This window comes from Ceratocystis lukuohia (genome assembly GCF_044167205.1).
Source record: "Ceratocystis lukuohia strain C4212 chromosome Unknown Supercontig4_pilon, whole genome shotgun sequence".
NCBI lineage: Eukaryota > Fungi > Ascomycota > Sordariomycetes > Microascales > Ceratocystidaceae > Ceratocystis > Ceratocystis lukuohia.
The window spans coordinates 431,310-453,345 of NW_027263523.1; the positions used below are offsets into that span (position 1 = coordinate 431,310).

Genomic DNA, 22,036 nt, shown 5'->3' on the forward strand with positions numbered 1-22,036 from the left:
GTATATGTCATGTTGTGACATATGTTGTATTATTTGAGTTGGTTTTGGGGCCAAGTTCCAAATCTCTTCCCAGCATCGTGTGGCATCTACATGGCGTCTTCACACGGTTTAAGTTCGAGTGGAGCCGGAATCTCTACATACTACAACACATCGAGTCCTAGGGAATTATCTCGATCTGCTCGGGCAGCCGGACAGCGGTAGAGGGAATGAACTCGGCGGCAAAGAAGATCCCTGTTTCACTGCTCTTCTGACCCACTAGTTCTTCATGCTCTGCTTGTACTCATGTATATTTTCTTCTTCTGCTTTTCAACTATTTTTCTTTGTGTTTCTTTTTCAATCCTTTTTTCCTTTGCCTTTGCTGCATTGATGCAGTCCACCAGAAGAGACCTACGATGCCAGCCGGTGATCGGACCAAGGCGGAGGACAAAGCACCGATCCACTTAAAATGGAAGCGGGAAAAGCGGGTCCATAAGAGCGAGGCGGGAGCAACCCGGAGAATTCTATCGATGTTTTGTGAGGCTTGCGTAGCCTCCATTTGCTGAACAACGGTGTGGGCAAAAATATCAGATTTCGTATTACATTGATCCTGATAAACTGGCTATTCTAATGATGTTGCATGGAGGAGGAAGTTTACAAGGTATTATGGAGTCGAATGAGGACTGTTGAGATCATTAAACTCGAGTCCCTTGTAGGCCTAGCTGCTGTTTGAGGCTGTTGAAACAGGCCCTCAGTTTTAAGGGTTGTCTTTCTAAGTTTTTGTCTACATCAAGGAAGATTGCTTAATCTGAACTTGGCTGGAACAATAGGTAGTCAGGGTTTGTATGTAAAGAGGTCTCGGAAACGACGAAATGGGCAACGAGTGTTCAAAAGCCTACTTAAAAAGTAAGAATGGACGCGATTACTGCGAGAGATGTAGGAGAGACGTAGTCATGACTAGAAAGGTATACCCCGGTTTGAGCTATGTTGAAAAAGAAGTCAACTTATAAGGGAATTTGCGAGAGGTTGTTGTAACTGTACTGACTGTAAACAACCTCGTTTTAACTAGGTTCTATCTAACTAAAAACTACACTGAAGCAGCTAAAGAGCAAGGTGGAACGTGCCAAGGGGATGATGGGAGATTGGTGGCCGATATCAAGATGCTGGACAGTAAGGATGATGACTTGCTAAAGTTTTCTACGGCGACTTCTTAAAATTCTAAAGCATTGAAGCTGCCTTCTGAAATTGGCCATCAGCACGGTATGCTCGTGCAAGACACCGGTGAGACCTCAGACGGTCCGGATGATCAGCTGATAGAGTCTTGTCTCGCACCTCCACAACACGCTCAAGCAGTGGGACTGCCTTCTTGATTTGGCCATCATCAAGATATGCTTGTGCAAGATAGTGTTGAAAAGCTAGGCGGTTCGGATGATCAGCCGCTAGAGTCTTGTCCTGAATCTCCACAACACGCTCAAGCAGTGAAACTCCCTTCTTGATTTGGCCATCATCAAGATATGCATTTGCAAGATTGCCTTGAGATAGCAGACGGTCCGGATGATCAGCCGATAGAGTCTTGTCCCGCACCTCAACAACACGCTCAAGCAGTGAAACTGCCTTCTTGATTTGGCCATCATCAAGATATGCATTTGCAAGATTGCCTTGAGATAGCAGACGGTCCGGATGATCAGCCGATAGAGTCTTGTCCCGCACCTCAACAACACGCTCAAGCAGTGAAGCTCCCTTCTTGGTTTGGCCATCATCAAGATATGCTAGTGCAAGATTGTTTTGAGAAGATAGACGGTCCGGATGATCAGCCGCTAGAGTCTTGTCTTGCACCTCAACAACACGCTCAAGCAGTGGGACTGCCTTCTTGATTTGGCCATCATCACTATATACTAGTGCAAGATTGTTTTGAGAAAATAGACGGTCCGGATGATCAGCCGCTAGAGTCTTGTCTCGCACCTCAACAACACGCTCAAGCAGTGAAAGTCCCTTCTTGATTTGGCCATCATTCCTATATGCGTTTGCGAGATTGTTTTGAGATAGCAGGCGGTCCGGATGATCAACCGCCAGAGTCTTGTCCCGCACCTCCACAACACTCTCAAGCAGTAAAACTGCCTTCTTGATTTGGCCATTAGCACCATATGCACTTGCAAGACTGTTTTGAGAAGCTAGGCGATCTCGATGATCAGCTGCTAGAGTTTTGTCTCGCACGTCCACAACACGCTCAAGCAGTGAAACTGCCTTCTTAATTTGGCCATCATCATGGTATGCTTTTCCAAGCGCATAATGAGATTCTAGGCAGTCTGGATGATCAGTTCCTAAAGCCTCATTTCTCATTTGCATCACACCTTCCAGCAATTTGACAGAACCTTTAGTATCCCCGTCACGTCCTAAACATCGTCCAACCTTGAGTGACAACAGGGCCAAACCTTCCTCACTGATCTTTTCTATCTCAATAACATGTAGTGCATGAGGTAGATACTGACGCCAAAGAAACCGGCTTTCCCACTTGTCGTCCGGAAATATCGAGGTCATGTGTTCAAGCACAGCTAGCTTTTGCTCTTTTGAATCTTGGAGATCTTCACACCATAGCTGTGTTGTGAGGTGCACAAGACTGTGCATATCAAACAGCCCCTTGGTCCTTTGTCGGCGAACGAAGCCATATGCTAGCAGTATTCCAACAGCATCAGTCATTTTCTTCTTTGCCTCAAAGCTTGGCAGCATGCTTTCAGGAATGGCTTTTGGGTCGACATATGCAATAAATCGAAGTAGCTTCACTGCATCTTGAGAGGCTTTTCGGATTTGGTTGAATGTAATAAGCCAGGTAGTGGCTACAGCACCCTGGGAAACGTCAAGGTGGGCATCGTCCGTGTGGTGATGTTTCAGCAGTTCGATCTTTCCTTCCTTTGGCTCTCTCAAGAGTTCCAGATAGTCGGCAATGGAGATCTTATTGAACGCCATATAATCTGCTGCCTGCGCAATCGCTAAGGGAAAGTAGCATAACTCCACAAGCAGCTCATCGACCTGGCTTTTATGCTGCATCAGCCACTGATTATCATGGCCCTCTACCTTGTTCCTCAAAAGTGCTGTTAGGTCCTCTGAAGACATCTCTTCGAGCTCAAGAATATGGCTAGTCTGTTTAACAGCCAACTGGGCCGCTTTATTAGATCTTGTAGTGAAAATAATTCTCCCCTGTGAGCTCTGTGGAAGAAATATACTGATCCTTTGTTCTTTGGTAGCAGTCTCAAAGAGACTAGGATCATCGACGTTGTCAACTATAAGAAGCCATTGTCCGCTCGAGCTGGATTCCAAGTATTGCTTGACAGCCGTTTTGGGATCGTCAGTGTTGGCTAGTTGCAGTTTTAACTCCTCAGCAAGCTCCTTGCAGGAATTGCGAAACACATCTATATTGGTAGCAGTGAGCCAAAAAATAGAATAGTCGGTGCGCTGTTCCTTCACTGTATACGCAAGCTTTAAGGCTACTTGGGTTTTACCCATGCCACCTAAGCCTACAAGAGCGACCTGCTGAAAGCCGGGCTTTGTGAAGAGGCTGTCATTTAACTTAGAGAGGACTTCCTGGCGCCCGACAAACTGGAGGTTTTCGTGAAAGGGGATATGGTAGACTGGTGTATGCCCTAGACATCGAATGTTAGCTCAGTTATCAACATGGAAATCAAGCTTCCCATCATGTGGTGCCAACCTTTTGTGTTCTCTGGGTATTTTGAAGCCGGTGGAAAGCCGCCTATCAACAACTTGGTAAACTTCTTGATGGCATCTTGCTTCTCACCAAGGTAGTTTTTCGTATGTGCCGACACTGTGGATGATTCAACCCAGTCTGAAAGCGTGATTCCCCTCAGGCCATTTTCGGTGTTGAACCTATGGTACGTCTCATGTTTCCTTGTGTACTCTTTTTCAAGCTCATCCGCGACTCTCTTAGAACTAGTTGCAATTTTCTTGAGGACTCTATCCACAGAGACTTCAGAATCGCCAACTTCAATGACATCACCCAGACCTGCGCCAACGCTCAAAATCAGCATTGCCTGTTCGTCTGGCACCAGTCTAGTAGCCTCTGTGATAAGGACTCGGCATGGATTGCTATAACCGAAGCTGCTATTGATGAAACTTTCGTTCTCCCGGCCTAGTTTAATAGGGTTGAAAAGGTTGACCATGGCAGATGTAGCTCTGGCAACCTCCCATATTTTGCATTTCGACCAGCTGGTAGTAGCCTCATAGGTTCTGAATAGTGTCGGGGACGCGTCAAGATTGACCTGGGTTGTGGCAAGGATGACACTATACAAGAATAACACAACATTAGGTTTATACTTTAGCGAGAAAATAGGGAGCAAACACTTACGTTTTGATGCAGTTTTGATCAAGAAAGTAATCGTTTTCATGCTGACATCCGTCGGATGTAGAGGTAGAGTTGGCCGTCTTCTGTCTTCCAGCACATTCTGTGCGAGGACAATTGTCACGAATTGCTTTTTTAATTGCATCTTCCAAGCTCACAGTCGAGAAGATGCTTGATGTCGAACCCACTATGAATCTTGTCCACGATGAGCGCTGCGGAGCGAATGCTGTCTGGGATATTTCTTTGTACGTCTCAATACAATCACCAACTGTCATGCCCAGTCGGCCAAGCATGATGGCAATTATGCTGTGTGGGAGTCGTTAATAAGATCCCCTAGGCAGATAAACGTAGTAAAGGTCTCACCCTCCGGTTCCTGTACCACCAATGAGGTCGAATATCTCGCAGGGCTTTGGTATTTCGGAAAGGCTTTGTGCATCCCGGATTTCTTCCATGATTCGCTCGAGTATCAAGAGACTAGATAGTCCACAGACGCCGCCGTCATCTGCGGTTGTTAGCAGTACGATAGCTGGTAGAGGCCGGAGTGACGTACCCAGAGAAAGGACCTTGAATGGCTGGGCATTCTCGTTATCCTGCGTATCAGAGCCCATTTCTTTTGTTCCAAAAGTAACGTGATCGAAAAGGCGGCAATCAAAAACTGAAGTTGGTAAGGTACACAGTATGCAATTCACTGAAATAGAAGACTGGAAGATAAATGGCTGTAGAAGCAAGTATCATCAAATTCAACACAGAATGCTACAAATGGCGAGGAAGAGAGAAAGAAGTAGCCAAATATGTGGGAGCCCTGTATAGATGCAGGATTGACAACTCACTCGCTGATGCCTACAATGTAGTATTCGCCCAACATATATTAAACTTACGAAATCGCGCCGGCGTTACATCAAAATGGCAGGATGGACGTGAGGGGTGAAGTGACAGCTGATAGGCCATCGCCAATTCACCGCGTGATCGTGATTGTCATGGCAGATTTCCAAGACCGGCAGAAGATAGCAGTATTAACCAACATCTCCAAGCACGTGAAACAAGACGGTTTAGAGCCAGGCTAGGATGCAAACCCAAGATAGAGAGGGCCGTTGTATAACCTACCAATAACCGCAATAATCCTGATATTTCTCATTTAAAATGTTCAAGCCAAAAACTAGTGGGGCCGATGTCAGAGGGTGTCAGTAACCTACGCTAGGGTTACCAGGATTGCTGACCCTAATCTAGCTCGCCCAAACGTTAAGGGCTAGTACTAGACATTAAGAGTCTTCTTCTAAGGCCCAAGTGGTTGATCTAGAACATGGTAGTGATGGACATATAAACCGGCTGAAATCCGTCCCTCGGACTAGACTTAGACAGACATAGAACAACTTCAATAATCATATCTTCCTTCTTCCTCTTCTTCACAGTACGTCCTGTTCTTAGCGGGTAGCGTAAGGATAAGCCCAGAAAGAAGTGGGTCCCGACAGTATTACGAACATTACACAAGGACCCGCAAATGATGGGAAGGAAGTACTAGTAGAAGGGTTATTATAGCTACAAGGCTGCTGTGGGTTTTGGGTCCAAGGTCACATGACAATCTGACACTGAAAGTCTGTCACAGAGTTTGCTTCCTTCGTCATCTAGCATTAAGAATCAGAAGAATCGACATACATTTTAGGATTGCTATTCATACCAGTCTACCGTATATATATGCATCTACGTGAGTGATTCTGGAGTTCTGTTTACTGTGAGGCTAGAACTGCCGTATCATAGACACAGGCTTAACACCCACACCGCCATTAACCCTCTTCCTCTCATTTCATCGCAAAGCTGCATTTTCTGTCCACAGCCTTACCTAACCATTGGGATCCAACTGTCAAAGACTTCCGGCAGCAATCTTTGAAGATACCAACTGTAAGTTCGTTGCTCGCACACATACCTTGGACACTAATAAGACAAGCTTACTCTGACATTGGCTTCTCAGCCATCAAATCGATCCTTCTAGCTGTTGGTTATAGCTTATGGCACATGGGAGCTGCATGAGCTCAGAAGAAGTTTAAGCATAACTAGCGAAATAAATAATGTGTCAATTACGGAGACCTAAAATATAGCTCTTCAGTATACAGGCCAAGGAAGGCAAAAGGGAGTAGCCCCGTGTGACAGCTCTTGTCCTCTGCCGCCCCGGACTTCAAACAAATTCATCCAAATAGAGCATATGGCCTGCAAAGCGTATTGTGGCCTAGTTGGCAGAGTGGGCATTTGGGAGACTCATTTGTAAAGCCAGGGATATTAACGAGTTAGTTGTATGGTGGCCATCAAAGTAGCAAGAGGTGTCTTTTTGAGAAGTGTAACAGCCATCCCGACACCTTCCATTGCCAGAGTGTATAGAGAGAGATCCGAAACCCCGATCCGATATCTCAGTAACCTAAGTCAGGGTTACCAGGATTGCTGACCCCGATCCAGTTCGTCCAAACGTTAGGGTTAGTATCAGACATGAAGGGTTTTCTTCCAACGTGGTAGCGATGGATATATAAACCAGCTGAGATCTGCTCTTCAGACTAGACGTAGATGGATACAGAACATCTTCAACAATCACTTATTCCTTCTTCCTTTCTTTGCAGGACATTCAGTACGCCCTCCTAATATCTGCTGTTAACCTTGCCATTGGGGACTCGTTGATAAAACTGAGGATCGTGGAGGTTTACTGGTACTATAGCCGTGACAATACCGAAAGGCAAATTCTCGATACCAATTTCAAGCGTAGCGGAAATCCCTGGTGCTTCAATTACTAGGGCTCATGTAGGCAGGTACAAGATGCTAACGTCTTCTTAGTGCACAAAGAGGCGATAGCAAAACTCTCTGAGCCTCCTCAGCTGCTAAAGCTTTCTCTTGCACTTTTCATGCTCAAGCAGTTCGACTGTCTTCTTAACTTGCCCACCGGCACGATATTCTTTTGTGAGCTAGTGATATCCCGCTTGCCACCTCCTCAGCATCACGTGTACTTGCTTCAGTAGCCGCAATCTTGGCTTGCGGCTGTTCCCATCTCGGTCCTGGGCTATCTCTATATAAAGTAGTCTGATAGAGATCATGAAGAAATGGTGCTCTTATTTTGCCGTGAATGGAGGGTAGAAAGAAGCGGGTTTAGCCATCCAAGCTCTCTCCCGTCTTGATACCAATGCTTACCACCTATTCTATTTCTATGACACTACGGATTGTTAATCATCTAGCGCTGTTTCGTCCCAACCTCTATCTATCTTGTCGAAAGTGACTCAACAGTGCGGTTCAAGACTAGTTTTCAAAGTCATCTCATCCTCGCAATGTAGACCTTGTTTTTGCTACTTGAGTTGCCCTGTCCCCCAAAATGCACTGAGCCCGACTGATAACCTGCCCCAGATAGACTACAGCCCTAGCCACATCCATCATCAGGCTGACCAGCCCCGATGCAGCAGCTCACCCACTATCGCCATGTCTCAGCTTCCGCCCCTAATCTATCCCAATCCCCCAATGCGACCTTTGGCAAAAAGATCCACACTGCTCCGCTACATGTATGCCAGCAATGTCGCCGCCGGCCCTTGATTCTCGGGACCTGCCCAGCCTGCCAGTCCGTGCACTATTGCAAAGATGACTGCCGCCGCACTAACCGGCCCACACATCGGGTCTTCTGCTCCTCTCTGGCTCTCAGTCTTGACCCAGCCGTGATGCTTAGCGCACCCACATCGGGCCTTGCTGGCCGCCACGACCGGCCGTTCTTGATGCTCATGGGCCGCACGTACCTGCACAACCGGCCGGCAATCGACGTCTACGCCCTGCTCATCGACATGTTCCGCCTGGCACGCCATGACCGTACATGGCCGTGGAATCAGCCCGAGCACACATTGCCCGTTATACTGCAGGACCCGCAGCACGTTGCCAAAGAGATGGACGTGTTTCTGGAGAACGCCATGCTAGATCGCTCCGGCCTACTACCGGATTGGTGGGATGCGGTGCACAAGGCACATTGTCTGCGCATGGGCTGGGATGTACGTCTGAACAACCACTTTAGCTTTCTGCGCCAGGGATCTGTCACGGACATCGCAGAGTACTACGGACATCCAATGGTTCCGCTGCAGTTGCGAATTCTCATGGAGCAGTTCGAGGGCGCGCCCTTCTCGGATGACAAAGCCTGCGACTATCTGAAGATGTTGGTCGAGAGAGAAAGCGGCGAGACAACGACACAGTACCGCAACAGCCTAAGCCAACGCCTGCTCCTAGAGTGGGGCAAGTCGGACGAAGACGGGGAGGAGGGCCAAGACCACAACTCCAAAAGCGAGACATGTGGCGATAACGGGTATGGGGTCTTTAGGCAGTTTAGCGAATGCAACGGCTATGGATATGACGGCCGCAAATGGGAAGAAGAACCAGAATGGGAGAAGCAAGCGAACAAGACTCCCGAAGAGTGCAAAACAATGGTTCCTCTATGCTGATTGCCATCTAGAGATCTCTTGTCTGTCTCGGGTGGGAGCAAAGTACTTCTACCCAGCATTGTCACTCAGACTTTTACACACACGCGCAGTAGTTACAGAAATACACCATCACACTTCAGTTCATTGCTTGTTGATTAAACATCTAGTCTTCACCACATCAAAGTCTATACATGAGTCTCGTTTCGCGCTCTTTCCAATTATCGAGGCTGAAACCATAAGCTAGTCTCCTCCTGGCCCCGCTGATATCTGCTCATGATCGCCGTAGTGCCTATTTGCGGCACTGGGCGCGCATCATGCAGTAGGTGATCCCGAGAGTGAGCCGGGCTAGGATACCTAGTTGCGGGGTGCACAATTGACGCCTGCTGCTGCGAGACTGTTTTAATCGGCCATGCGACCTGGCCATTCCATGGATTTAGAGGGAGGCTGTCGTTATTTGTGGGCGGCGAGCTGGATGCGCTGAATGGGATAGGATTGGAGATCTTTCGTTCAGCAACTTCAGGGAAGACGCTATTGGTAGGGGTTACTCTTGTGGCACAGCGGAAGGACAAGTGCGAGTGAGGCCGTGTCGTTTGGAGTCCCTGACTCTCTATCGAGACATGGCGTCGTTGTCGGTAGTAAAGAACCGCAGCGATACAAATTATCAAAAACGTAATTGCACTAAGGACTATTCCGACGATGGCACTGCCAGGCAAAGAAGCTGATCGTGGCACGAGGGTGCGTGGAAGTAAACTGGATATTGGGGGCGACAATAGAGCCTGGAAGATAGATGGTCGGCTGGATCTATGCAATGTTGGTGAAGGGGCCATGGCGGGGCTTTGCTTCTTATTTCTAGGTAGAGAAAGAACAGGGAATTGAAGATTCGAGATGCTTGTTTGAACAACAAGATCAAAGAGAAGAAAAGATAAATGGGATAGTGGGGATTTAGATATTAAGCTTGGCGTTTGTAGAGAGGCAATCACAGAGAGTGGACATGACATAGTGGTACAGATTATACGAGACGCCCACTATGTGGTTGTTAGTCACGAAGTCGTAAGATGGGATATATATAGCCGGCCTCAACTTGGGCTGAGCACCAGCACAAACCCAGCTGGAAGCACTAAAGCCAGGCCGTCCACACCATGGACAAGTCGGCCGGAAAGCGGTAGCAAAAGCAGTCAAGTAGCAAAGCAGAGAAAATGAAAAAAAAAAAAATAATGCACCAAAGCCCAATGGCAGATATGCCCCTAGGCTGTAAGGACAATGGTAGAGCGCTTAAACCGAAGTTGTCTGGCCAATCAGAGATCTCGTTGCATCTGAAAGCGCTGAAGATGCTCTGAATATTACTGAATGTTCACCAGCCATGCTATGTAGCCGCTGCATGAGCTGCAGAGCACTATAAGCCCTATTGGCTGCGGACAGGGAGGTTGAAAAAGAAAAAAAAAAAAAAGGCCTCCTCTCCTACGTATTCATCGGGCTGTTGGCGGCCGTTTTGCTGACTTGGACACCCCAAATATAGTCCGGGCTTGCCCAACCTTCACGTGAACGACTGCAGATGGAGGGAAGAGGCTTTATGATGTCACCATGGAAAGCCTGGCGACATGTACAAAAAGGCACACACTTTTGGCGCCTGGGATAATCTGGAATGACACGGAATGGCTGGAATAGGGTATACTAGTTTAGCGCCAGGACTTGAGCAGGGCCTTGGTAGAATGCGACTGTGTCATTAACCACGAACAAGAATACAGTTTGGCCAAACCCCAGCCATGGCCGTTTAGACAGCGCAAAGACCAGCAGCGCTGGATACAGGAAGATAACACATACATGCATGCACACACAGTAACACAGGGGGGAACACGGCGAGATGCAAGTCAGGAAAGGTTGAAAGCAAAATGAGGTTTTAACGCCCGAATAACTCCAACACAGAATCCACAAATGACGATAGACCAGACATGGAAAGGCAGCACACAAACAACAGCAACCGACAGAATATGGAAACAAAAAACGAGAAACGCAAAGGAGAAAACAAATGCCCGAAAACATCAGCAGTGAAGAAAACAAGGGGGGAGGGGGTGGAAGCAGAGCCAAAAACAATACAAACAAGAGAGAGGATAGATAGTTAGTAGAGGGGCGAAAGGCTAGGGACAAGGAGAAAAGGGAGAAAGCCCCCGAGATATTCGAGGAGGCAACAGTCCCTCTTCCAAGCCCCGTCGCATCTCCCGGTTCTAGGCTGTTCCACATGGGCTTTCGAGTGGCTTCCTCGTTGCTCAAGACTTTTTGATCTAGTCGCTGTCCTCGTCCATGGCGTCAGCCTTGCCCTTCTTGGAGGCCTTGGCTGCCTTCTTCTCCGCCTTTCTCCGCTTGCGCTCAGCACGCTCCTCGGCCGTCTCGCCATCGTGCTTCTTGCGCTTCTTGCCCTCTTCGCCAGCCGGGGTCTCGGCGGCAGCGGGTGTCTCAGTCTCGGTCTTGGACGCGGCGGGCTTGGCAGGGGTTGCGGGGGCGGATGTAGTGGCGGCAGCAGGAGTAACGCTAGAAGCGGGGTGGCCAGTAACAGCAGTGGTGGGGTCGATCTGGCCGCTAAAGTCCTTGTATTCCGACTTCCACTTGGCGGGTGTGTTCTCGTTGATGCGGCCATGCTTGTCGAGCTTGCCATCAGCCCGCATCTTCTTCTTCTCCAGAGCGACAGGGCCAAGACCCCAGCGACGAGGGTACAGGTCGCGCTCCATGATGCAGCGCTTAACCTTGGCGACAACACCGTGGTCGCATGTGGTCATCTCCAGCGTCGACATCATGGCGATACCAATGGCAATAGCCTCACCCTTGGTCGTCATCAGCACAACCTCCTCGTGGGCCTCAATGGCGTCCTCGTAGCGCAAAAGACCAGGCACCATGAGCTTGGCACCGTAGCAGATGGCATTGACCGATGAGTCTTTGACGACAATGCGCTTGTAGCCTACTAGCAGGGTCTCCAGAGGCTGGATGACCTTGCGCAAGTACGACTCGTCGCGTGTGTTATCGTGGACCCACTGGGCGTCCATGACGTCGTGCAGGGTGACCAGGTTCTTGGTCTCATCCATGGCTCCGGAGCGAACACGACGCAGCTCCTGCATGTGGCCACCAACACCAAGCAGCAGGCCCAGGTGCACGCACAGGGTACGGATGTAGGTACCAGCCTCGCACGAGACCCAGAAGACACCAAGGCCGCGCTCGTTATCGAACTCAATCAGCTTGCTGTCGTGAATGGTACGGATACGCAGCTGACGCTTGACGGCCGAAATGAGAGGGGGACGCTGGAAGACTATGAGGTGTTAGAGCAAGGCCCAAGCGAGGGAATATTTCTTTTTTTTTTTAAAAAAAAAGGGCAAAAGAAAACACGACGGAAATATACTTACGAGCACCAGTCAGAGTCTCCAGAGCACGAGCAACCTGGGCAGTGCCACCGGGAACCTTGCCGTGAACACGGAGAACAGCAACGCTAGATGCGAACAAGTCAGTCTCTCAATTCTTTCGCTCCTAACACGAGAAAGGACACAGGACAACTTACTACTCCTTACCAGCAGACTGCTGGGACTTGACTAGGCGGGTAGCGCGGTCAATGCAGACAATTAGCGAGCCAGTGACCTTGGGATCCAGGGTACCAGAGTGTCCAGTCTTCTCGCAACTGTACAGAGAAAAAAAAAAAAAAGCCAGGTTAGTAAGAAGTTTTCGCATAGCTCGAGCTAGCCTGAAGCAAACAAAGGGAAAAAAACGCACCGGAGGATCCGCTTGACCCAGGCAACGACTTCGTGAGACGAGGGGTTAGAGGGCTTGTCCAGGTTGATAACACCGGAGGAAATGTACGACTTGAGATCGCGCTGCACGGAATAGAAAAGGAAAACAGGTTAGCCAGGGGGTCGGTCGAAAGAGAAGCCGGCTGCAGTTCGCGCGCCGAAGACTGCAAGGCTATTAGTGCGCCAGCACAAAAGCCCCGCGATCATCAGAGAGAAATCGAGAAAGGAGATGACTGACCTTCAAAGGGCTGCTGCCATGAGGAATGGGAGTCCAGTGGTTGGTGCGGATGAGAACTAGAGACGAGGCAGGCAAGTCAGCACAACGGACACAAGACAAGAACGAGGATAACGCCAGAAACTAGAATAGCAGAGCCGTACGCTTGTCATAGTTTGCCAGCAAAAGAGGCCACGAGGAAGTGTCGATGGTCGGCACGCTGGAAGTAGGCTGGAGAACGTGGTCGTCCTTCTGCTGGTCCTTGGAGACCTTGGCGACGTCCGTGGTCATTGTAAAATATGGTTTGGAAGCCGTGTTTTTTTGTTCGCGGACTGCGTCGAATGGCAAATATAGAGGCTGAGAAGGGAGAAGCGACTCGCAACAGTGGTCAATTATGAATGTCAATGGGGGGCTTCAAGTCGAACAAGTCAAGACCGCTTATCGTCACGAAAAATTGATGAAAGTCTTTTTTTGGTTGGTTTTCTTTTCTTTTTTTTAATGTGGGGTCTTCGAAACTTTTCTGCCAGCGAGGCGCTAGGCCACTTTAGAATTTAGGCGGTGAGTGTATGCGCCACATAGGTATTGTGGCTAACTGGAGGGCGGGATCAGTTGGAATTTAGGAGTTTGGATCTAGAGCTTAAAAAAGTTTGCGCGTTGCAATTTATACTACAAAGTTTTTCTATCAGCTTTCCGCCCAAGGGTCGTATTGCTCTTCATCATCCGTCTCATCACCCCGTGTCCTGAATTGGATTAATAGGCTGGTGTCATCTATCCGCTCGAGAACCTGGCCATTTAATGTAGGTATAAACTGAACTTTGATGTCATTCATCAACACGCGTCTCTTGCCAGTGCCAATTATTGGCATCCAGTTGCTCTCATTGATTACATCATCGCCATCACCGCCTGGCACCACCGTGGTGCCCGTGTATTTCTGTTGCGTTTTGATGTTTTCAAAGAGATACGACAACACCAGCTGCTTTTGTTTCTCTTCTCTCGTCACAAACGGCCCTCGAACAAGTCTATGCAGTCTACTCAGTCTGTATTTTCCCAAACAGACCGCCCGGATCTCGGAAGACACTGTTAGACAAGTCTTCCATGTACGGAAGTTAACAAAGTCCAGGATGTGGTCGTAAATCTCCACCGGGAGACTTTTCTCATGTCTGTACGAACAACCGCGAACTGCAGCAACCTCAAAAAAGTTGAATAACGCAGCAAGTCCGGGGAAAAATCGTTTCAGGTTTTGCGGAGTGCCTGTGCAGTGAGTAGCTTTCAACAATCTCAAGCCCCGCTCTGACTTGCGCTGCATTCCGGCTTTAGCTTCCGGTCTTTCTCGAGGGTGTGTGCTCGTACAGTAACGCTCGCGTATAGGCGAGAGGGGCATAGATCTTGTCATTCTAACAAAGTATTTATCGCGCGGGTTGACCTCTGAGTTGCAGTCGGCCGAAGACTTCCCAGTAACCCTGTTGACCTCAGCTAAAACTACGTCAAAGAGCGACATAGCCACTATTTGGAAATTATTGCGTCCCTGGCTTATTCCCCAGTCAGCAGCTTCGCTTATGGCCTTGCCATCAGGAACCAGCACGAGCGTGACAACGACGTTGCCAATCCAATACATAGTCTTATCAGGAGCCGCCCCAGGAGCAGAGAGCGGGAGATGACTCGGATCTCCGAATGTCATCCATGGGGCGTAGCGAGGAGCCCATGCGTCTTGAAGAGATCCACATGGCTTTGGGAAGTGTGAGTTATTGCAGAGAAAATTCGAGCACTTTGCCGGGTCGCAACTCTGCCGTAGAAAAGAATACAAGTCCACATGGCCAGACACGATTGAAATAAGAGCGAAAGTCAGTTCTCTAAATGGGAACGAATCAGGGCTCCATTCTCTAGCAAAATAGGTATACCGATCTTGGTAGGTTACAAAGACCTGGGCAGCAAGATGTGTCATAAATACACTGTATGCGCCAGCAAGATTCACATGCGGAGTAACAATCCGAGATGGATACGTAGCGTCATGGATTGGCTCGGGGAGTTTGATGGAAACATCTGCCATATGCTCGTCCGAGCATAAGCTGTAAGAAATTGTTTGCTTGGAGGCGTAGACGCTATCGCAAATGGCACGCAACCACCTGTTACCATCACGAGGGATATTCGCGAGTTTCCAATGCATGCTAAAGTCCACGGTGAAGACTTCTCGGTCAAGATTAATTATGTAGACTCTTTCAGCAAAGTATCCGCGGATCCATGGAATTTCGGATGGTAGACTCGCGAGGTCTGTGTACACGCTATAGTTGGGCCAGAACGGTTCCGTTACTTCGTGTACATGTTGCTCAAGAGTAGCTTCCCGGGCAGCATACTCTGCACGCATTGCTTTAAGCCATTCTAGAGGAAGACGTTAGGGCAATGTTGAGCAAAATTGAGAATAGGGCTCTCCGTGGGGTAATCCTACCTTGGTAAGCTTCAGGATCAGTGGGTATTTTAGACACAAGTTGGACTCCGAGGTTTTGGTATTCGCCTCCAGAATCATGATATTGTATATAGTAACGTCTATTGTAGCGGTGAATTACCAGGCCTCGCATTTGCATGGTGATGATTTTGCAATTTTGGATAGGGGATGGAGGGGATGGAGGGGATGGATGATGAGGGGAGAAGGAGACGGGGAGGGCAAGAAGAGGATGGAAACCTAAAAACGACAGAGAGAGAAGAAGATAAATAATAGAGGGGGATAAATAGGATTTAATAAAGCTAGGGACGGGACGCTCCGAGCTTTAGGGCTGTCAAGCATAAATAAAACACCGTTTAGACTTGAGAGCTATTGCGTAATTGTCTGATAGGGTTGAAGCTAGATCAGTATTTTGAACATGAATAGAAGGTAGCCCAGATCAGGAAATAGATATGGCAATACAAGTACCATCAGGCAGGGCAATAATTCTTCATATGGCCAATAGACGTTGAATACATTCAAATCAAACAAGGCAAAGCAATTAGTGGAAGGCTCAGCTTAGCAAAATGAAAACAAGGTGTCCCCCAGAAAAGGGTTCGAACTGCCACTTCCATGAATCGAACTCGCAGGATCTCTACTACGCAGGCTCTCTATTGTGCCAGCTAGTCCCAAATCATAATCCTCAGGGTCTCTGGTCCCACCTGCCGTTACATTTTGACAAGACTTAGCCGCCCACGACATGCGAGGTAAAGATGTGCAAGGTGAGAGGGTTGGTAGATAGACAGAAGAGGAAAGAGCGATCCCAATGGGAAAGAGGGACAACATATATGGCGTGCCTTCCACCCACAAACCAAAGCACACAATTTTTTATTTCTTTCTTCCTCTAGATTGCATTATCACGAGCTGAGGCATATTTTTTCGCTATCTTGTTTGTCTTATGCCCCCTGTTCCGCTTGCCCACTATGAAATCTCATATCCTGTTCGTCGTCTCGGCTACTGCAGTCTCTGCTCTCCTCTCACCTGTGAACTCACCCTGTGCTGTGAACTGCGGGAACGTCTTGAGTTCCACTGCTAGCGATGAGATACAGTGCAGCGAGTCTAGTTTTGGCAGTGGAGCTGGAGCTGTCTTAAAAAGCTGTGTCAAGTGTCAGGTCGAGAGCACGTTCTATAACAGCGACCTAACTGATGTTGGTGCTGGTTTATGTGAGTGAAGCGCCCTGCCCTGTGACCCATAGCTAGTCAATGGCATCCTATTGGCTGTCTCTAGAAGTCTGGTAGACTAACTATACCCCGCAATAGCGGGGCCCCTACAAATATGCCCCCTGTAGCAAAAATACTCTCCAACTGCCTGCTAACACGCATAATCCTACAGACAATCTCCGTTATGCATCCGCATTCTGTCTATTTGGCATTCCAGATGGCGAGGCCCTCGCCAGCCCCTGCATTACCAGCACAGCCTGTGGCCCGTTGATGAATGCCCTGAATTTCAACAACTTAGCTACGAACTCTTCAAGCTATGATTATTGTTCCATTTGGCAATCGACCGCAGTGCAGTTATGCATGTCATGTTTAGGAGCATCAAGTCAAAGCTTTCTCCGAAACTGTAAGTCTATTCACGTTAAAGTAAGTAATATATGGTCGCTGATTAGTTTCTGCCCCGCTTAGATATCACTACCCTTAATACCGGCTGCCAGCAGCTACCCGCTAACGGCACTGCTATTTCTATCGAAGGCGATATCTTCTCTACCCAAGTTGTCAATGCCACAGTCCGAGACCCTTTGTCAACCTTTACCCCCGAGTCATTTGTCCACAACGGCATCTCGCTAAGCGCCAAGGTCGCCATATCTTTTGCTGCACTAGTCTTTCTACTCACCATCACTGGCACCGGGATCATCTGTCAAGGCCGTCGTCGTCGCCGCGCTTTTCTGCGCACCCTCGAGAAGAAGCCGAGCGTGGCCTGGGCTGGATCCGGGTCCCCTCTATCCCCGACCCAGGCCCAACACTATGCCGGCACTGGAAAGGCCGCATCTCGCAACATTAGTGATGGTTCAGCCCCAGGCTGGGCCGCATCTATTGCTGCTAGTCTGCAGAGATACACGGAGGATGTAAATGAGACCCCAATGAGCCAGAAGCCGCTGCGTGGCTGGGACGACTCGCCACTCAGTGCGGTGGGCGAGAAGAATATTCCTAGTTCTGGCCGCTACATCTCGCCATATTCGTCGCAGTATGGATCACCTGTGAGTGGAGCCCAGGAGATTCCTAAATCAAATGCTCTAAGGGAAATCGACCTAAAGCTTCGCTGCAATGAATTTGAGCTCCAGGAAGTTGGGGGCCAGTATTCAGAGCAACATGACAATAGGGTCCGGGATCTCGATACGCCAGTGCTAAGACAGCCTAGTTTCAGCAGGCTTTCAGGAGAAGGAGGGCCGAGAACGTATTCGCCCCAAAGTGGCGATCTCCGTAGAGCAGGCTAAAAAAGGCAGTATCAAAACGGATGATATTAATCTATGGCATGATTTACAGCGATTAGCAGGGTGCAAATAAGTTGGTAGTACTATTATTATTGAATATATCACCTGAATACTCTGAAAATATCACGCAACCTCACGAAACAGAAAGGAGAAAGAAAATATATCAAAGAAGTGCAAATGCCACTCGAAAGACATTACACAGGATCTGTTTTTATGCCAGCCCCCTAAGATAATTGCGCCGTAGCGGCGTTTTCATGCAGCCTTCACACCCAATATCCATCAAGGGCATCGGCTTGGGAGTGCATGGCCCATAATTCTCGGCACCCACCGGCTTCCTATCACGGCCCACACCATTTCCCAAGTCTCCATTTCTACTTTCACTCTCATCGCTATCATTCGCATTTCCATTTCTTGGCTCAGCTTCTGCAAATACCATATGGTGACCGGGGAGGCCCACGAGGGTGCGTGGAACCTTGAGAGTGATAGGCACGTAGACAATATGACGGCTGGTACTAAGGGAGGCCGACATTCGGTCTCTCTCTCTCTACGCGTCTGTTTCTACTGTATACCAAAGCTCCAACGCCGCGAACCGCTCCCCTAAATCTAGGAGAAAACCATAGAACCTTTCCTGCAGGCCAATCACCAAACTGGATCGTGTGATATTGGCGTGGCTGACGTATGCAAAGTAGAGGGTTGCCATTTCAGCTCACAAGCAAGTCGACGTACCATCCTACCACCACCATCGCGGGTAAGTAGCTTCTCACTATTTTGGCCAGGTGACAGAGTGACGCAGTCGGTCACGCTCTAGGCAGTTAGACCGTTTATATAAAGCCTAACCTCTCCCTCCCCTTCCCCTGCCCTGGACCGTTCAATCATCTCCTCCCGTATTCTTTTTCCTTTTCTATCAGTTTCGCTCTTCACCACAGGCGAAAGAAAGCTCACCTCATCGCCATGGCTCGTGATTTGCTACAAATCTTTACAGAATTCACTCCTTCAATCTCTTGTGGGGACTTCCGTCGGGCAAAGGTAAGCCAATTAATTAAAATTGACTACTAAGACCAAGGTATGTAATATCTCATCAGCAATACGATTATTATGCCGTAGAGCACCTAGCTTTTCTGTTTCCTAACGATGAGCTTTCAAGATATCTCGGTGGTCGCGATGGAGGTACAGATGAGGTGCCCAAGCCAGCCACAGCGCCAGTGCGGAAGAGGTAGTCGGATGGCTCTCCTTGTCGGTCAGCTAAAATTAGAAAAACTGCGACAAGACGTGTATATGAGGAGAAAATTACACCCGAACTTCCCGGAGGTCAGACTAGGGCGTGACGATTGGTAGTTAGAACGGAGCTTATGGGTGTTTAAGTACTCGATTACATGAAACGGATCTAGGCTATGCCCTGCTTTTGAGCCATGTATGTTGACCTAGGTGTTTTACACAACAAGAATTTCTAGGAGAGTCGCGCTTGGTAAGAGAATGAATAATGCCATTAGTGGAAGGATGCAAAAGATGGAGCGTCCAAGGCCGCCGCCTTACCCAGACAGGCTCATTATCACTTGGGCAGCTAGGTAAATGCCGGGAAAGAGGGACCACCCACATTGATCTAGTCTACAATAACTTATTTAGTGAGCTGGGGATCAACGATAGTCTCTGTCAGACTAGGCAAGTTCACTCAATGAAAGAATTCAACACATCAATGATCATGACCCCCTCCATGCATCTAGCCAAGGATGTTTCAAAACATCCACAGGCTCGGGTCTCCTATCAGGATCAATGTTCATCATTAGGCGCAAGAAGGATGCAAATTCCTCGCGGTCCTCTTCCTCCAGCCCCTCCATAACTTCCTCAGAAGCAAGAGCCGGTCGGTTAAGTTTAGCTGGATAACCCCGGACAGTTCCATTCTCGCAGAAGATATCTTTGACAATCTGTGGATCGCCCTTGTCCAGCAGAGATTTTGGGAAAGGGCCAAAAAAGTCGACAATCTCGGCGAGGTGCTTGCGAAGTTCGTATCGGGTTTCGCCAGATGCATCTGTCGTATAGCCGCTGAACATGCGAATCGCACGGTATACCTCCAGAATGACTGCACCAAGGTTCCACCAGTCGGTTGGGGTATCCCAGGGGGCTTTTATGAGGACTTCGGGAGCGCGGAGGCCAACGGGTTGGATGTTCTCAGATAGATGTTTGGACTTCCAACTTGCAACGCCCCAATCGCCTAAGGCTACGTTAAATTCTTTGAGCCTGGTTCCATCTTCTTCGGTAAAGTAGTGACAACGCAAGGATTCTGATGGGATAGATGTATAGTATGGCTCCTTGCGGTTCTGAGTCGGAGGTTTCCTTTCTTGCAAATAGCTTGCTATAGAGGCGTGGTCCCGGAATCTTACAAATATGTTACTCGGTTGAATATCTGGGTTAAAACCACCATTAGCACTGAAAGCCATTAAATACATTGCAAAATATAGATACCGGTATGTATGACGCCCAGCTCGTGGGCATAGGCTAGTGCGAGGACAATCTGAATAGTGAACCGCCGCATAACAGAGTATGGGACCAAACTATTTTTGAACCAAGCGCCGAAACTCTTTAGCGTCTCGCCCATGAGGGGGAAGACGAGACATACATGGGTGCCGTTCGGTCCCTGATGCTCAAAGTCGTCCAGCAGATGGCAGATGTAGGAATGGCCCACTAGCTTGGTGTTTCCGTCGCGGAGATGCCTAAGGATTTCCCGCTCAAATATATCATGGTCGGTGAAATAGCACTCCGCACTCAAAACCTTGAGCGCAAGATACTCATCTTCATGGCCGTTCCTATGCGGAAATGTAAGAAGTTATGCATCATCTTAAGAGGCAATTTTACTCACTCTTGTTGTGCGTCTCGTACAAGCCAGACAGTCGAATAGGCACCATATCCGATTTTGTTGAGGACATGGTAGCGATTATTGAAGATATCGCCAACGTAGACAGGGTGGAATCCCCCGGGATGGTACGCGCCACGACCCTCATCGACACTAGAGTCGTTGCTAGTTTCGGGGGAGCCCATGCTTGAAAGGTATGATTTTCTTACGCCTGGTTAAGGTGTACAACTAAGGCAACCCTAGTCGAAAAAAAAGAGTACGGAAAGATTCGCCAACTGTTGGATGAAATGTTGGAGTAGATTGTTCAGACACCAACACTTGATTCGTTGAGAGAACCTCCCCAAGCGTTCCGGATAAGTCTCGGGTGAATTGATAAGAACCTAGCTAATTGGAGAAAAAAGGAGGTGGGTATAAAATTAGGGGCGGGAGGAGATATCGAAGAACCTCTGATGAGAGGTTAGAGAGACCTTTCTCCTAACAACCAGGGACTATTTTAAAATGCAGCAACCGCCTCGCAGAACAGAGGACAAAACCGACGTACTCAACCAGGGCTAATACCTGTGGTCGACAGCCGTTGGTCTCATACACTAGACTACTAAACAGGAAGAGCGATCATTGAAGATATCGCCAACGTAGACAGGGTGGAAGCCCCCGGGATGGTACGCGCCACAACCCTCATCGACACTAGAGTCGTTGCTGGTTTCGGGGATGCTCATACTTAAAAGGCATGCTTTTCTTACGTCTGATTAAGGTGTACAAGTAAAGCAATTTTAGTTTAAAAAAAGGCTGACGGAAACATTCAGACGGGCCAGAGATAGGCATATATATACTTGTGCTGATGCGTTTCACGATATTCTTTCGTTACTTTTAACTGACGCAATGAGTTGTAGTCTTACTGGATAATAATATAGATGGGGATGGATCGAGTTACGCGCCGGATCATGTCTCTTCTTAATCTCGTGCTCTTTACCAAAACCTGCCACGATGGATAGAATACCTAAGAACTGCCCCCCTACTCAGTATCATGACCGCGTTTTCGCAAAGTGATGATTCTATTGGCCATGTCAAGAGCTACATATAACGCAGCTATCACCATCCTTTGTGCGGAGCTTTGTTAGTTGCGGTTAGCCCCACCACACAGAGTATGGCGCGCCCTACCTAGACCTAGACCCAACTATTGTTAGTCCTTGTTGGGTAACGTGGCTCATAAGCGAGCGGGCTACTTTATCCTAAATGTGCTCGAAAGGATGTCTGCGCCAGTTGGATGAAGTTTATGGAGCTAGAAGAGAAGACTCTTCTTGACTACATTCTTGACTTGGATTTGCGGGGATTTGTGCCCTTGAAGATATGGTGACACAGTGACTATTCAGCACTGTAGTATTTGTGGCAAGACCGGACGCAATGCGCAGACTGGTGAGAATGATTCAACAATAGTGCCAGGATTTAGCTCTGAATGGGTTTAATTCATTCCTTTTGTTATAGTAGTGTAATAGAGCCTTTCTAGTTGCGGGTGCGGTGGACGTGGTCCGCTTGTCTATGTACCCCGTT

General features: G+C 48.4%; 5 protein-coding genes across 5 annotated transcripts; 1 reads left to right on the forward strand and 4 right to left on the reverse strand.

Moving 5' to 3' along the window:
- Nucleotides 1–1,194: 1,194 nt before the first annotated feature.
- Nucleotides 1,195–4,935, reverse strand: HOO65_040118 (putative acyl transferase acyl hydrolase lysophospholipase; the record flags this gene model as incomplete). The annotated part of the gene is made up of 5 exons (XM_071002509.1): nucleotides 1,195–3,614; nucleotides 3,680–4,269; nucleotides 4,334–4,633; nucleotides 4,691–4,829; nucleotides 4,878–4,935. 5 exons carry the CDS (start codon nucleotides 4,933–4,935, stop codon nucleotides 1,195–1,197), a joined length of 3,507 nt encoding a protein of 1,168 aa, XP_070858961.1.
- Nucleotides 4,936–7,749: 2,814 nt separating this feature from the next.
- Nucleotides 7,750–8,772, forward strand: HOO65_040119 (uncharacterized protein; the record flags this gene model as incomplete). The annotated part of the gene is made up of 1 exon (XM_071000583.1): nucleotides 7,750–8,772. One exon carries the CDS (start codon nucleotides 7,750–7,752, stop codon nucleotides 8,770–8,772), a length of 1,023 nt encoding a protein of 340 aa, XP_070858962.1.
- Nucleotides 8,773–11,030: 2,258 nt separating this feature from the next.
- HOO65_040120 (Centromere/microtubule-binding protein cbf5) lies at nucleotides 11,031–13,023 on the reverse strand (the record flags this gene model as incomplete). The annotated part of the gene is made up of 6 exons (XM_071002693.1): nucleotides 11,031–12,046; nucleotides 12,141–12,223; nucleotides 12,293–12,409; nucleotides 12,502–12,602; nucleotides 12,757–12,812; nucleotides 12,897–13,023. 6 exons carry the CDS (start codon nucleotides 13,021–13,023, stop codon nucleotides 11,031–11,033), a joined length of 1,500 nt encoding a protein of 499 aa, XP_070858963.1.
- A 391-nt stretch (nucleotides 13,024–13,414) lies between these two features.
- On the reverse strand, nucleotides 13,415–15,094 carry HOO65_040121 (uncharacterized protein; the record flags this gene model as incomplete). The annotated part of the gene is made up of 1 exon (XM_071000584.1): nucleotides 13,415–15,094. The coding sequence occupies one exon, from the start codon at nucleotides 15,092–15,094 to the stop codon at nucleotides 13,415–13,417; it is 1,680 nt and encodes a 559-aa protein (XP_070858964.1).
- A 4,243-nt stretch (nucleotides 15,095–19,337) lies between these two features.
- Nucleotides 19,338–20,673, reverse strand: HOO65_040122 (Serine-threonine protein kinase; the record flags this gene model as incomplete). Its single annotated transcript, XM_071002842.1, has 3 exons — nucleotides 19,338–19,990; nucleotides 20,083–20,441; nucleotides 20,495–20,673. The coding sequence occupies 3 exons, from the start codon at nucleotides 20,671–20,673 to the stop codon at nucleotides 19,338–19,340; spliced, it is 1,191 nt and encodes a 396-aa protein (XP_070858965.1).
- Between the last annotated feature and the right edge of the window lie 1,363 nt (nucleotides 20,674–22,036).